The following is a 16,107-nucleotide window of genomic DNA, read 5'->3' on the forward strand; positions in this document are numbered from 1 at the left end:
GGTCCCACCAATCTGAGAGAGGAAGTGAGTGATGAAGATGAGGCTTTTTCAGCAGTGGTAGCTGATAGCTTTAACTCTTTCCAAACTTTTTTTCTTTTTCATACCAAGAAAACCCTCATTTGCCCAGGACTTTGTGAAATATTTAATACTAGCGTTTTATTCTTATTTATGACACTTCTATCCCATCTTTCCTCCAAGGAGCTCAGGTAGGCATACTTCTTCAAGTACACCAGTGTGGTGTAGTGGTTAAGAGCGGTAGTCTCGTAACCGGGTTCACGTTTCCGCTCCTCCACATGCAGCTGCTGGGTGACCTTGGGCCAGTCACACTTCTCTGAAGTCTCTCAGCCCCACACACCTCACAGAGTGTTTGTTGTGGGGGAGGAAGGGAAAGGAGAATGTTAGCTGCTTTGAGACTCCTTAAAGGGAGTGAAAGGCGGGATATCAAATCCAAACTCCTCTTCTTCTCATTTTTATTTGCACAACCTTGTGAGATAGGCTGGGCTTACTGTGACTGGCCCAAGATTACCCAGTGAGCTTGATGGCTGAGGATTTGAACCCTGATCCTAGGTCCTAGCCCAGCACTCTAAACACTATACTCCTCTGGCTCTTATTTTTTTGTGCTAGTATTTTAATCTAGTGCTCTGCTGCAATACTGGTTTTTTCTGCACTGGAAGGGATTGAGACTAAATGAACTTTTAGATCCTTTCCAGATGTATGTATGACTATAGGCAAAGCCCTATTTAATTATGGATTTTATGGCCCATGGTTTTTAAAAATTGCAATATTATTTTTTGTAAGCCACTCCAAAAGCACTGAATAGCCTGATGGCAGTAGCTGCTGTTCACCCTTAAACAAAAGCATTCTCTGTAGCCACAGTCCACATTTGAAATCCTTTCCTCTAGAAAAATCTGACCTAAAGATGAGAGACTTTCAGTAGTTGTGCAATACATTTCATCTTGGAGCAAGGCTAAATGAGGTGGCTTTTAAATATTTTGATGTCCTGTTTCTACCATTTTAAGGATAGGTAAAGGTAAAGGGACCCCTGACATTAGGTCCAGTCGTGGCCGACTCTGGGTTTGCAGCGCTCATCTTGCTTTATTGGCCGAGGGAGCCGGCGTACAGCTTCCGGGTCATGTGGCTAGCATGACTAAGTCGCTTCTGGTGAACCAGAGCAGCTCACGGAAACGCCGTTTACCTTCCCGCCGGAGCGGTACGTATTTATTTACTTGCACTTTGACGTGCTTTCGAACTGCTAGGTTGGCAGGAGTAGGGACCAAGCAATGGGAGCTCACCCCGTTGCAGGGATTCAAACCGCCAACCTTTTGATCAGCAAGTCCTAGGCTCTGTGGTTTAACCCACAGCGCCACCCGCATCCCATTTTAAGGATAGCAGTAGCTAAAATTCAAACGAGAGATAAAGTGCTGAATTTGATTCCAATGAGAGGTAAAACTCAAGATAATGATCTAGGATTAGGACAACAACGGAGTAACACAGAAAGCCAACCAAAAAAGGAGGGTTGCATTCAATGTTAGTCCTACTCAGGGGAGATTCTTTGAACTAATGGACACAATTAACCCATGTTCATTAACTTAAATGGTATTTACTCCAAGTAGGACTTGGACACAAACAGTTTTTCCATGCAGGAAGCCAGTTCATTCTACATTTTGATCCAGGTAAGATACAGACAAAATTAGGGCTTACAAGACGGGAGTAAACATAGGCAATATAGGATGGATCAAGGACAGAGAGATGTACATAGGACACTGCTTTATGCTGAGTCAAACTATTGGTCTATCTAGCTCAGCACTGTCAACATTGATCGTCAACAGCTTCTCTGGTGTTTCAGGCAAGTGTCTTTCCAAGGGTAGTCAACCTTTTTATACCTACCGCCCACTAATGTATCTTTCTTGATGGTAAAATTTCCTTACCACCCAGCAGTGTTTGACAGGAGGATTCAGCTTGTGCCATAGAACCCCCTAAGACCAAACTAGAATCCTGAAATGCCCTCTAGTGGGCAGTAGGGACTAGGTTGACAAACCCTGGTCTTTCCCAACCCTACCTTGAACTCAGCTACATTTGTAAAGATGAAGCGCTTTATATGCGTTATAGCACTAGGACACCACATGGCGCTGTGGAGTCCCATTTTTTGCCAAGGGAACTTTTAAGTTTACAACACGTTTAACTGAATCGCTGGAGATGCCAGGACTAAACGACCTTCTGCATACAAGGCAGATAAGAAGTGCTACCTTTTCAAAATAGGAAGACTGTGCAAAATTTTTGGAGAGAGATTATTATCTCGGAACAGCAAAGGATGCCAGAGGTGTTCTGGTGTAACAGATCTCCAAGCTGCTAGTCTGCTATTTTTGTTTCTGAAATGTACAGAATCATAAAAGCCATGGTTTGTTCATTTAACAAAATGTATTTACTGCTTAATCGATTCTAACCTCTACATGGTTTATGTAGCTATTTTTTAAATAAAAAATATTAAAATTTGAAATTACAACTAACACAGAAGGCATATTTTTATAAACTTGTGCATTTTTTTGCACACTATTTTGAGTGGAAATGGAGTAACTGAATAGAGAGAGGTATGAAGGCACAAAAGTATGAGAAATTTAGTAACCGAGGGCCACAGGAGTATGTCCCATGAAGCAATACAAGGGGAGTCCCCTGCCTTTGCAACACCTTCAAGATAATTTATAACAGACACTGCCCTCCACCCAGGTCTTCAAGTTTACGTTTTCCTCTGGGTGGTAGAGATAGGGAAAATAAATATTCTAAGAATTTACAACAGGAAGAGCTACTGAAGCTCACAGATTTCTTAACTCCCTTCTGGCAAAAGGATTCGAAATATAAAATCAATGAAGAGGTGAGTTAACACAGCTTGGAAGTGCAGGACTCTTGACGTGGCCCTGGTGCCCTCCCCAGAAATCATACTGTGCTTGCTAATTATTGTAGGCCAGAATTATCCTAAGTACAAGTTGAGTAATGTGTCATATGAAAGGAAGGGGGGGCTGTATGGAACAATAGAGATGACAGGCTGGCATTGTGGCACAAACGACTCTCCCCACCGCTAAAAACTCCCAAGAACCAACAGCCACTGCAACGAAAGCAGATGCCATTTGCTCTGAAGTCAGAATAGATTCAAGTTGTCAACTGTTGATGATCTGCGTTGGGAGAGGAGGAAATAAAAAACTTTTTTAAATGGCAGAACTTCATAAATGGCTTTCCATGTTACTGGCTTACAGAACTTTTGCCTACTATACCTATTTGTGTGGCACATGGACAGCCTGAAAGAACAAATGGTTAACTTTGGTAGTTTACAAAAGCTTTTTGTGTTGCTGCCTTACGAACATTCCAATTCAAAAGGCAATCAAGTTGAAACGTCATTTGCAAGCTTGGATTGGGAAACTTTAGACAACTGGTCTGAGCCCTGCTGGATCAGACCAAAGGTTGATCTAGTCTAGCATCCTATCCAGATGTTTCACAGATGCCCCAAAGGCAACCCTCCCCCCAGGCATACAGCTTTTGAACATCCATTTAGTTTACTGGGTCTAATAGCCATTGACAGAACTACACCAAATTGATTTGTCTAATGTCCTTTTAAAGCCATTTGATTGGAGATGAAAGTGAAGCCGGTCAAGAGGTACAAAACTGGTATTTCTCAGTTTTGTCTTTGGCACCCCAACAGGAGACTTGGCTTCGCAGATTTTCCTGTTCATTTGAATGTCTCTGTTGCTTTCAGCTGAGCCCCGTGGTCAAAGAACACTCTCAAGAGCTTTAAATCAACTTTGTGACTTTTTTTATTGATGGGCGACAACTTTATACTCCTAGATATCACTAGACTGTGTACACTTAGGAACTCAACATTATAGGAGAGCGGACAGCAAAATTAAACAAAGCAGACTGAAAAAAATATCAACTTTCATTATTTTGCCCATTTTTTGTTTTAAAATCCCATGTACACAGAAGCATAAATGCAGTTTTGAAATCTCTTAATAGCAATAAAGTTACAATCACCCATCTATATAGACTAACATTTTAACTCAAAAGTATTTTGATCTGCAATGTGTACTTAAGCAGTTTCTCATCGCACAATTATTAAAATGTGTATTTTTCCCTATCAGGAACCGGCAACTCTGTATATTATACTTTTTTTGTAGAGTATTTTCTTTTAAAGGAGGACCATTTTTTCCTTGATAGACACTGGCTCATTTTTACCATTTATCAAAAAACTAGTGGGGGAGGATTAGAGAGGATTTTTTTTTAGTTTTTTTATTTAAGTAAAGATAAAACATTTTCACAGAAATCTACAAGTTCTGTTGCTGGTGCAGGGCTGCTTCTACTATGCAATTAGAAAGTGGGAATCAGTTGCAAATCCCCCATTTTAATAATCTCTTAGGATTCAGCATTAGCGCAAAAAAGAAGAAATACTTTGTGTGTGATTCGTGAGACTGAGTCTTTCAAACCCTAATGACTTCATTCAGCAAAGTCAATAAGCCAACACCAACTAGGCTGTTCACAAACCTCAAAAAGGTAGTCTTCTCTTTCACTCTATCCCATAGTTGCAAGGGGAAGGAAGAGAGAAGGAAAAGAATTCATTGAGGGGAGGAAGAGAAATAAGGGTTAGAGAGAGTTGGCGTTCTAGAAAGCAGGTAATCTGGCAAACACAGCAGAAAAACGGGGAGTTTTCAAAGCAGGTCAACTCGGCGGTAGTACAGGAGGTAGGCTGTGCGCTCAGCAGACGGCTTCACCACCTGGTACTGATTAATCACTTTAACAGCCTGGTCATCTATGCGCAACCAGCCATTGAGACCAATCTGGAAGACGTCTGTAGTGTAATGTCCACCAGTTGCACTGTTTCCGTGATGGTAGACAACTGTCAAAAAACCAAAACCAAACAACTAATAAGACAACAGGGAAGGAAGCAACATTAACAAGTTTCAATGGATGCTGGCTTGTCCAAATGTTTGTCAACTTATGTGGAGGGATGGAGTTCCACAAATATCAGTTTGCTTTATTAGCCAGATGATTACACCTTGCCACACAAAGACCAGAACCCTTGGGCATGAGAAAGAGGCTTAAGGAAGAAGCAAGGAGTGCCCTCAATTGGGCTAGCACAAAATGTCAGAAATAGTGGGAGATACTGATTTTTTTTAATGCTCTTCAAACCTCAACTCAAGTGTAAGAAAACTCCATATCTCTCCCAAACTTACTTGCCAGAGGGCTTGAGAAAACAGGGGAGTCACCTGAAATTCATTCAGTAATTTTGGAGAATATTAAAAATGGAGGAGAGATAAAACTCTGACTCTTTTAGTTTAGACTGCTTGGGAGAGATTGGTTTGTTTGCTGAACTTCTGCAATCACTAAAATTGTGCAGCAAAACAACCAACAACTAAATGCAAGCTTTTTGGAAGCAGCAGGTTACTTCCCTCCCCAATTTCAATACTTTGCGAGCGACTATCTCTCAATCCACAGTCGCAATCACAGTCAGTACTGACTCAAGTACTAAATTCCACAAGGTTGACTGCACATTTGGCTGCCATCAACTGACAGGTCTGAGTACAGTGGTACCTCGGGTTACATGCGCTTCAGGTTACAGACTCCGCTAACCCAGGAATATTACCTCGGGTTAAGAACTTTGCTTCAGGATGAGAACAGAAATCGTGCTCCAGCGGCGCTACAGCAGCGGGAGGCCCCATTAGCTAAAGCGATGCTTCAGGTTAAGAACAGTTTCATGTTAAGAACGGACCTCCAAAACGGATTAAGTACTTAACCTGAGGTACCACTGTAATGTGAAGTAACTCTGAATAACTTTCTTAATTTGAGTAATATGGAGTGGTTGCAGAAAATCATCTTTGTTGAACTGGCATTCTTGGATTAAGGCACACAACAGGGAACTTTTAAAAAAAAGAATTAATTTTAGCAGTGCATATGCTTGATCTGAGAGTACTGCCAATATTTTAAAACAGCAAGAGCCCTTGTGACAAAATTAATTACATTTGAGATAAATGAGCACATACCTGCAAAGAGCCGGTAGGTTCTTTGGCCTTTAAATATCTTACTTTTGACCCCCGGAGACAGCAGCTCTGAAAAAGCAAACAGAATTTCAAGTGAATCACTGTCTTTAGTATTATAGGATTACTTCCGCCTCTCTTTTACCCACATTTAACGAACCAAAGAGCATGCACCCACTGCAAGGAACAAAAGAACTACTGAAAGCTGAGCCTGTCAACAATAGCTCTTCTATTCCACTGCGACCGGCTCAGGATGTATGGCCATCCTCCCTGAGGAGATATAAGCTTCTCACTGAGCTTTGCCAATATGAGGGCTTCCTTTTGTCAGATATCTGGCCAAGATTTGGGTATGACACACAAGAGTAAATGGCAAGCAATATGTTTTATAGTACATTGGTGCGAAGATCTTTATTTTTAGGTCTTTATTTTATTTTTTAAAAAGAAATGTTTATACATTAGGATGTGAGATTAAGTAACTTCAGAGATTGTTATTTCAAGGAGTTAAATCACAGCATTCCAAACCTTGGAATGAGAGAAAAAGATAGCAAAATTGTTAAAATAGCATCAGTTTGAGAGAAACAGCGGTATTCTGGTACCATGTCCTGTCAGCACAAGGATTTCTGCTTGCCTAACAGGATGCCACCCCTCCAGCTCCATGTGCCCCACATCCTCCCCAAATCTGTCCCAGGGGGCTGGGGAAACATCCTGAACAGACTGAGGGAGCAAAACATTCAATTGCACAAGCAAGAATTCTTAAGCTGATGGAACCTTAGCACTACACTGAAGTCCACCCAAGTGCTGCAAGATTTTGGTGATTAAATTCTGAGGAAGAAATAGTCATGTGCTGATTTATGAAGACTGTGGAACTAATGTACAGCAAGCTTTTTAAGATAAAGAAATATACTGAAAATGACACTGGAGATGATATTTGGCGTTAAACTCAGCTCAATCTGGGCTGCTTAACCAGTCGATATACACTGATTCTGAAATGCCTAAACAGGCCCGCCCCCCACCCCAAAAGCATAAACAACAACAATCTCTTTCTGTAAAACAAACAAAAAACCCAGATGCTTTGTTCAGAAGATTTACCTTTACTTATTTCCAGGTCAACAGGATATTCAATATTTTTTATGAGCTTCTGGCACCCCCCCGTTTTCTCATAGACAAATCGTTTGAGGTGTAGGACAAGGACTGGCGGGAGTTCTTCAAGTGTCACTCTTCGACTGATCTCCACCTAGCATGGTGAAAGCAGAATTTTAGTTGGACCTCAAATCTCTAGTCACTAATTAAGCTTATTTCCTCAGAATCAGAAGTGGAAATTACTGAAATCGGTTTAATACACACACAAACACCTCTTCCTTCCATTTTTAGGCACTGCCAGACTAACAGATGAGGGATTTCCACCCCAAAGAGGGTGGAATAATGTTTCTGGCTATTTACAACATTTAAAGTCACCTGCCTATATATATCTACTTTCATAGGCATGAGGGCTTTCACTGCAGAAAGCACTTGGTGGACAAATTTTGGTTCAAAATTTATTTTCAGTTCAGCTCTTCGACTCCAGTTCTGCACACTACTCCTATGAGCTAATGATCACATATTTAATCAGCTTTTGTTAATGACTGGTGCAAAGTGCAAAAGGAGATTTTGTTCATAAATATGTTAGAGAAAACTATTTTTTTAAAATGCAATACGAGATGTTTGCACTCTTCCCAGACTAGACACTAAAATATAAACCAGACCAGACTAGCACCTCAAGTGAACACCCATTTCTTCTAGAAGCCATAATTGAACATTTGGGTTGTCAAGTAAAGAGGAGACTAAAACCATATATGTACCAAAACCAAGAAGTGAGTGGCTGGCCAAACAAAATTCGTGTGGCAAGCCCTGAGAAGTTTGCACTGCAAGTTTTCCTCCCATACAAGGAGGTCTCTCAGACAACCAAAGAGATGTTCTGCCACTTTCACTCCCACACATCATGTCAGACATAAAATCCAGACGGGCTGCGTTTGCCTACACATAATTTCAGGGCAACATGCTTCTCACCCTTTTTTCAGGTTGTTGCCCTCTCCTCCCAATGCCTAAGCACTGTGGTAAAGCCCAGTCTTTTCTATCTTGTAGAGAACCACTCTGTTTACAAAGATGGTGTGTGCTTCCTACATTAAGGCTAGTTAAATAACCCATCTCTGATTCTATCAAAGCATCATCTGACGACGAGAGCACAGCAGTGGAAAAATACAACTAGGCACATAGTTCTATTAACTATTGAAAAAATCAGGACAAAAGCACTGCATTTTTACTCATCTGCATGGCTTGACATCACAAAAAAATGTAAAAGAAACAATTTTAATACAATAATATTTGTGATTTCAGCATCTACTGAAGACATTTTAATTCCAACAGGCCTTCCTAGAAAAGTAATCTTGGCATGGTCACTGTTAAAATTACATTGCATTGTTCCAAAATTCACAGGTTTATATTCAATTATTAATAGTCTCTTTTATTTCTGTTTTGTACATTGCTTGGGGTACTTTGGAATGCAACATAAATTGAGAAAGTATGCAAATTAATTACATAAATGAGCTAAGCACTAGGTCATTCTAGAGCACTAAATTCCACAAGACTCTCATTAGGAACAGACTGGGGGGAAATCACTTTGGTTGCAAAAAGCAGTTCACTGAATAAGCTTTTAAAATGAAGCAGCATAGCAATATTTATGCTACACAGACATAATAAAGACCAGTCACAAACAACCCAGCTAACATATAAAAGGGAAGAAGCACAAAGTAGACTGGAGTTGTTGTCTGGTTCCTGGTTCTCTTCTACTGCCCCATTAGTTTGTCCCGATACGGCTGGGTTCAATCAGCCACAGATGTGAGACTCTAGGCTTTATGGATGCATAACACATTTTGCACTTGTCTTATGAATGTGCTCAATGGGACAGAATGTGTCTTGACTGCACAGGGTCCCAGGTCCAGTACCTAGCATTGCCAGTTGAAAGGATGTCAGGTAACAGGATTAAGGACTTCTTCCTGAAATCTTTGAGAATTGCTGTCAGTCAACACAGACAATATTAAACACCCACATAATGATTAATGGTAATGTTTGACTTCAAAAGTGTACCACTCGGTAGTGGCGCCCGCCCTGTGGAACGCCCTTCCAGCAGATATCAAAGCGATAAACAACTACCTGACATTCAGAAGACATCTTAAGGCAGCCCTGTTCAGGGAAGTTTTTAACGGGTGATATTTTTCTGTATTTTTGGTTTCTATGGAAGCCGCCCAGAGTGGCTGGGGAGGCCCAGCCAGATGGGCGGGGTATAAATATTATTATTATTATTATTATTATTATTATTACCCAGCCGTTAAATAACTTACCTCCTGCTTGGTTTTTGTGGTATAACCCTGAACAGACTCTCTTGCCACCAAGCTTTCCAGAGCATCTTGAACTGTGCGTATCTTATCAGACTGGATATCCAACTGCAGAGTAAAAAATGGCTGCAGAGTGGCAGACTCCTTCGAACTTTGTTGGTAAACCACAGATCTAAAGAAACGAGTTAGAAGTTGCACTTGTGAAAACTGTTCAAAAATTAATTCTGGAATGACTGATGGCGAGACTGCCAACACATACCTTCACATATATCTTCCTGAAACCCATATAAAAATGTCTCATGGCCAAACTCAGTAGGCAGGCTTAAAATGAGGCTCTTGTGTTACAAAGTCCTGCCAGATTTTGACAGATATAAAGACATATGGTTAAAGTAATGACCAGATTCAGTATCCAGAAATTGAATACGTCAGGTTTTATGCAGAAATGAAATACAGTTTAAAGATGCATCCCCTGCAAGGGATGGGGAGGAAAGAATAGTACTTCTTTCAGTTACTGACCCATCCTCCTAGCTTAAGCACAATCCTTTCCTTTCTCCTCCTCTTCTTTAAAAGCATTATTAGGATTGAATGGGAAATAGCCACATACAGGACTTCCTTTCTCATGTCCAATTATTTTTCAAATTTACAGCCCACTGAAAGATACCAACACATCCAGATTCTTAAAACAATTGTATTCAACTTGCTTAAGCTTATTCATGAATACTGAATGTGAAAAGCTAAATAAAATTGTTACTTTGGTTCACACATAACCCCAGGTTCTCTTTAATACTGGCACCCACTCACCTCTTTATACAGTAGCATCTTTATTTTAAGGAAAGAATAAGGTCTTTCTTGGATGATGTGAAGCCCTCATAATGGCAAGGTTGATGTTTGTAAGAGACAACTTGCCCCACCCATTATATGAGAGCCACATTTAGGATACCTTTCTCATCAAGAACTAACATGTTGTTTATTCAGAGGCTTCTTCAAGTCAGAATGAGACCACACTTAATCCAGATAATATTTCAGGTTAGCATTTTGCAGTGGTATTTTTCCACAACACACAAAAACACCAATAAAACTGCAATGTTTGGTGAAGAGTCCAGGAGCATGGCACACTCTCATTCTTTCTTTAAACTGCTGCCCACCAGGAATAAAGACTGGCCTCAAAGTTTTATTTAACTGAGGGTATATCCAGCTACAAATTTATACCAGCTATAGATATTCAACGATTATAGTTTCCCTTTATCCTGGGAATTTAAATCAGAAGTCTGGAATAATGACCAATAGCTACTCAGAATTCTTCTGGCCTGTGCAAAGATCTACATGGCTTGATTACAGAAAACAAACAAACCATTCACCTTAATATACTGGCTAAAATAATTTGGGAAATAACTTCATTAACTAAGCTAGCTTATCAAGTAAGAGCAATGAAGAATCACCATCACAATACCGTCTTAGAAAGATGAAGCAGTTTCATTAATTTCTTAATCAAAAAGAACATAAACTACATACAACCTTGTAACTCTCTTCCATCAATATATATTTTCACTATATCCACCCTGAAACTATCAAGACTGACCAACACATCAAAGTCCACCACAGCAACCAAGTTTTTCTAGCTTATACATTATGGACTAACAGAAGAATGGAAAATCTCTATCAATCTCTCTCTCTGGCTGTCTTATCTCTATTAGTGCATCCACAACTTCTAAATGTTTTCTTTCAGTTCTTTTAAAAACAAAACATAAGCATGTACTAGCAATACCAGCAATTATGCAATGATGAAAATTATATTGACTTTCTGAAATTGCTACCATGCAGGTTTTTTCTGAAAATAAAAAAATACACCTGAATTTGTGGAGTTGCCTCTGAAACATGTTCAGAAACTACAGCTATTGCAGAGGGCTGCAGCCACATTTATTGGAGCATATTACATCCATGCTATTATGTGCTGAGTTTTTAATTTTCAAGCCCAATTCAAAGTAATTCTGCCTGGTCATTGAATTCACTGGGGTGGGGGGGCTGCGCTCCACGTCCTACCAGAAACGGGTGTTTAGTGAACACCAAAATTCAACAAAGCGATCCTGACTATAGGAGTCATTGACAGGTATTTTCTCCATGAACTTGTGTAATCCTCCTCTAAAGCCATTAAACTAGTGGCCATCGCCACATCTTGTGCCAATGAATTCTGGAACCTGGATGAAGTACTTCATTCTAACCACTCTAAATCTACTGCCAATTAATTACTTTCTTAAGACCAAACGTAATTTATAAACCTCTCTCGTGTCCCCTGCCACAATTTTTAGTTCTTTTTTCTATACTAAAAATCCACCACAGCACAGCACTTTTCAACTACTGCTCTTAAGGTCAAAGTCCACACAAAGGCACATACATGAGTGAAGCATGATAATTATAAGTACATTTTGGCATGAAAAGTTCAGATATATGCAGATTTGGATTTTAATGCATTCTTATTATTTCTTTGCAAGAAACAAGGTACTCATGAAGGCAATGAAGAGCCAAAAACACGATGGGGGAGGAAGTAGTAATCTACATTTTTGTGTGGGATGGAAAATACAACTATTTCTAGAGCTTATGTTTGGTAGACTACTATTAGACCATTCCTATCTCCGCTGCTGGCCTCACAAGAGAAAGCTTTCCAACATCCTAACGTGGGATCTTGTTTCTGCGGTGACCTACTTTGTATAGTGAGTAGGACAGGCGTGGCAGAAAGCAGACTACACATGTGGGATTAGAGATTTGTGGTTCTCCCATTCAGCAAAAAGAAGAAAACAGGAATCCCTCAGTTTCATCTTGCTTCCTTTGGATGTCAACAGAGGACGATGTGCTCGCCATTAATAATTGTTACCAGATTAAACATACAAAGAAGTCGTCGCAGAAATATGTAGGGCTGGCTCTTCCGAGTTCCTGTCACCAAGGAATGGAAATGAAGGTATGTTCTTTGGGGCAGCACCAGCTTATAGGAATCTCTCTATATCAACTTTTGGGGTGTACCTTAATGCACAACACATTTTATATTTATGAACACTAAGCTTCTACAGTGGAACCTCTATTGTGACCATAATCCGTTCTGGAGGTCCGTCTGGTGGTCGAAAAGGGGCGCTGGGAGAGGCGCCATAGTGCACAGGCGGAGACGGCATGCTTCTGCGCATGTGCGAACGGTGATGGCCGCTTCTGCACATGCGCAAACAGCAGCAAACCCGCCGGTTACTTCCGGGTTTGCTGCGGTCGTGACTTGGAATGACCGTAAGAAGAGGTGGTGGTAAGTAGAGGTTTGACTGTACTTATGGTGGCATACACTGATTTTGTCTATTTCCCCTCACCCATAAACATGATCCTGACATTCTATTAACACTAATTACAATTTATTGTACCTTATGTGACCACCAAATATATCTGTAATTGGTGTCTGGACAAAATCTGCTTGCCGAGTGACAGAGGATTTGTTGCGTGGTCCAACCTGCTCCCATTCATCCTCACTTCCTTCGCCTTGCTCCTCCTGTTCTTCCTCTTCATTTACAGGCTGGGTCTCCGGACCATTGGAAACGGCAAGTTCTGGAGGGAGGAGGAAATGTATGTTTTCTGCTCCTGGATATATATATATTATTATATGGTAAGTGATACTCAAAAGTAGATAATTTCTGTCTAGAAGGAAACACTGCTTTATGCAAACTTTATCATTAAAAGCAAGTATCATTCCTCTACCTGCTCAGGCAACTATTGCAGTTATATGAGTAGTTCTACCTCCGTTCTTTCAAAACATAAAACTATAGCACAGTGCAGGCGTAAGACTTAAGAATGTTTAGGGCACACCATAGTTTGTTTCTTTAACCCAGAAGTCTCAGAGAGAAACTACCGTCTAACTCGAAGATTGGGGGAGAGGAAGGGAAAGTAGGGAGACATCAGTGAGAACCACTTGGCAACTTTGGACACAGTGGCTGGAGAAGTGAGAAAACTGTTTTAGCTTTGGTTTGCAATGCAGATGTAATGGTTAATTACAGTTAATGTAAACCACGGTTTGCAAACCAACTTCAAACTATTGATTCACAAAATGGCTTAAGGTCAAATCATTAACTATGTTTACATACTTCATGGCATAGTTGAAGAAAACAAACCATAAATAAGCATTATGTCTGCACACAGTCCATATACAAATATGCTATATATAAATATACATATTAATTAGCATTTTAAAAAAACTTACTTTCACTGTGAGGAGATAGCAACTTCTTCAGAATCAGCATTTCCTCATGTAGGCCATTTAGAATAAATCCCAGATACTCTTCAGCATCTTCTTGTCTGCCCTGAAGAAAAATGTGTTTTAGTATAGCCACTCATTCTCCAACACTTTCCTATTTAGGTTCTTGGGAGTGATCCAAAGGCACAAGTACATTACTCAGTGCACTGAAGTTAAATTAAGTTTCCAAAGCAGTACTACTCCCCACTGTACTCCAAACTGCTTTTTAAAACTCGGGAGAGTTTAAAGTTTGAGAATTTGGTGCAATAACTTATGCATAGAAAAAAGTACTCTGACATGTTTTTTCATCAGTCCAAGGAACTTCCTTTCAATAGCTCTCACTTCAAATGACAAGATGTCTGAATGCAACTGATTTTGATAAAAAGTACCACTCATCAATGAAGCATTTATTCTGGCACATTTGGAAGCTGAATGAAGGAAACATTGGGTTTGCTAATCCTAGCTTTGGATAAAACCTTAACTACAAATTTTGTGTTATATCCTTGGGTCTCCTTTGTACTCTTGATTCCAGAGTTATGGAAACATCCATACAATATGTCTGCATTTGAATGTAAACACAGCATATAAATACTAGAACTGCATGTGAAGACTAATTCTTTAGGCCTCAAGGTTTGAAGAGGAAGCTGGTACCACGCCTTCAGTATTCATACCACAAGTTATCATTATCTCACATTTTATATTGACACCCAACACATATAACTCATTTTTTTAAACAAGCCTACTATTCTTTTAACTCTGGCTCCCTTAGCATGTCTGGCACTATTTGGGTGTTCCAGATGCAACCAAGGATAAGCCACCACTGCTGAAGAATGAAATTAAACCTATTAGGGCTGTAATAAAATGGAACTGCAAACACTATTTTTCTACAGCTGCTTACATAATACAGGGTAAGAAACAGCTCAAAAGATCTAATCTCACCTTTTCCGACAGACTTGACTTGATAACTGTCAGCAATCTATAAATGTATGTAGGTTCAAAGGCAGCTCCAGGCCTGATGTCTCTTGCAATTTTATCACCTAAAGCTGCCAAAACAAAAAGGGGAATGACAGAGCAATTTGACAAAGATCAACAACTTAACTGTTACAAAAGGCCAGAATTTCAAGTACAAGGTGGGACAGATTCAATGCTACATTTTCAACAAATAATGAAGTAATCACTGCCCATTCTTTTAGCAACACTATGCTGTGGAGGTTTGTCTGTGGCTTAACCACAATCACACAACACTGAAAAGCAGGCAAGGCAACTACTAAAGTTCTCATAGGTGGCTACTTACACCATCAAATTACCGAGAACTGAATTTAGGTAAAAAACCTACAGGTCAGTGATGCAAAGATTAAGAGAGCTATACAAAAGAAACTGAGGCACTGGATCAGCATGGAGAGAATGACAGCAATTGACTTCATGCAACCATGAAATACAATTTATTTGTGCTGATACATCAAACCTAAGGATTGTGTCTGAATACAGCCAGTTTCCCGACACCTCCAAAACTGATGCAAGAGGTTTGTTGCCACCTTAAAAACCAAACCAATCTTAAGAGTACAGAAGGAACACTCTCTTTCTGAAACAAGATCATATTTTATGTAAGGTCCTAAGAGCTGAAAAAAAGATGCTGCAAAAATGTTGTATGCCTTTTAAACAGAAAGGTTCTTTTTACCTGACATCACACAAGCCTCTTGGTGAAAGCCAATTTGTACTGCAGAAATGTAAGAACCTCAGCTGTATCATACAAAGACAGCACTGAACTCCACTCTACCAATATATCACCAGACAGTTAGCAGGTGATTATTTTCTACCCACCTTGTTTTGCCTTAGGTGGGACTGGCATATTTGTAAACTCATTCATTAGGCGGACACTGAAGTAGAACAAAAGGAAATCGGTGTTAGCTACAGAGACAACAAATGTTACTAGATACAACTAGCCACAAACATCTGATCAAGTCTAATACTGGAAAGGCTCACATAAGATAAAATTATTAACTTGTTTGTTTCAAGATAAAAATGGGTAATTTACCTCTCTTCATCTCATTTGAGTGTCAACATACATTTATTTTACCGGTCCTCTTCCTCAGCTGATGCACTAAAAGCAACTATTTCAATATTTTTATCTCTAGCGCGGAGATGGACAAGTTTTTGTTCCATGTGGTAGGTGAACTAAGCATACACACTACTTGGAGTGGCGTTTCTCAACCTGGCACCATCCAGATGTTTTCCACAACTCCCATCTGGTAGTAGTTAGAATCCAAAACGTCTGGAGGGAGAGCCACGATGGGGAAAGTTGACTCACGTTAGCTGAAGGAGATGGAGCCCCAATTCACAATGGCAATGTTGAAATGTTTCTGAATGCAATCCACTGGCTAGGTTCGGACAATCTTTCCCACAGTTTATGAAGCTGGGAATGCACACAGGGGGGCACATGCTCCATCCTTGGCCCTTGCTT

General features: G+C 40.0%; 1 protein-coding gene across 2 annotated transcripts in view; it reads right to left on the minus strand.

Annotated features, from left to right (window-relative positions):
- Nucleotides 1–3,785: 3,785 nt before the first annotated feature.
- The window catches only part of USP10 (ubiquitin specific peptidase 10), a 32,609-nt gene continuing 20,287 nt past the window's right edge, over nt 3,786–16,107 (minus strand). For both annotated transcript variants that reach the window (XM_081202673.1, XM_081202672.1), the window contains exons 7-14: nt 15,468–15,523; nt 14,586–14,689; nt 13,614–13,713; nt 12,784–12,964; nt 9,395–9,560; nt 7,107–7,251; nt 6,024–6,089; nt 3,786–4,879 (exon numbers count right to left, since the gene is read on the minus strand). In XM_081202673.1, coding sequence (XP_081058799.1) covers nt 4,692–4,879; nt 6,024–6,089; nt 7,107–7,251; nt 9,395–9,560; nt 12,784–12,964; nt 13,614–13,713; nt 14,586–14,689; nt 15,468–15,523 — 1,006 coding nt within the window. In that variant the 3' untranslated portion in view covers nt 3,786–4,691. The remainder of the gene's footprint in view (nt 4,880–6,023; nt 6,090–7,106; nt 7,252–9,394; nt 9,561–12,783; nt 12,965–13,613; nt 13,714–14,585; nt 14,690–15,467; nt 15,524–16,107) is intronic.

The sequence above is a fragment of the Podarcis bocagei genome, assembly GCF_964188305.1.
Source record: "Podarcis bocagei genome assembly, chromosome: 7".
Lineage (NCBI taxonomy): Eukaryota > Metazoa > Chordata > Lepidosauria > Squamata > Lacertidae > Podarcis > Podarcis bocagei.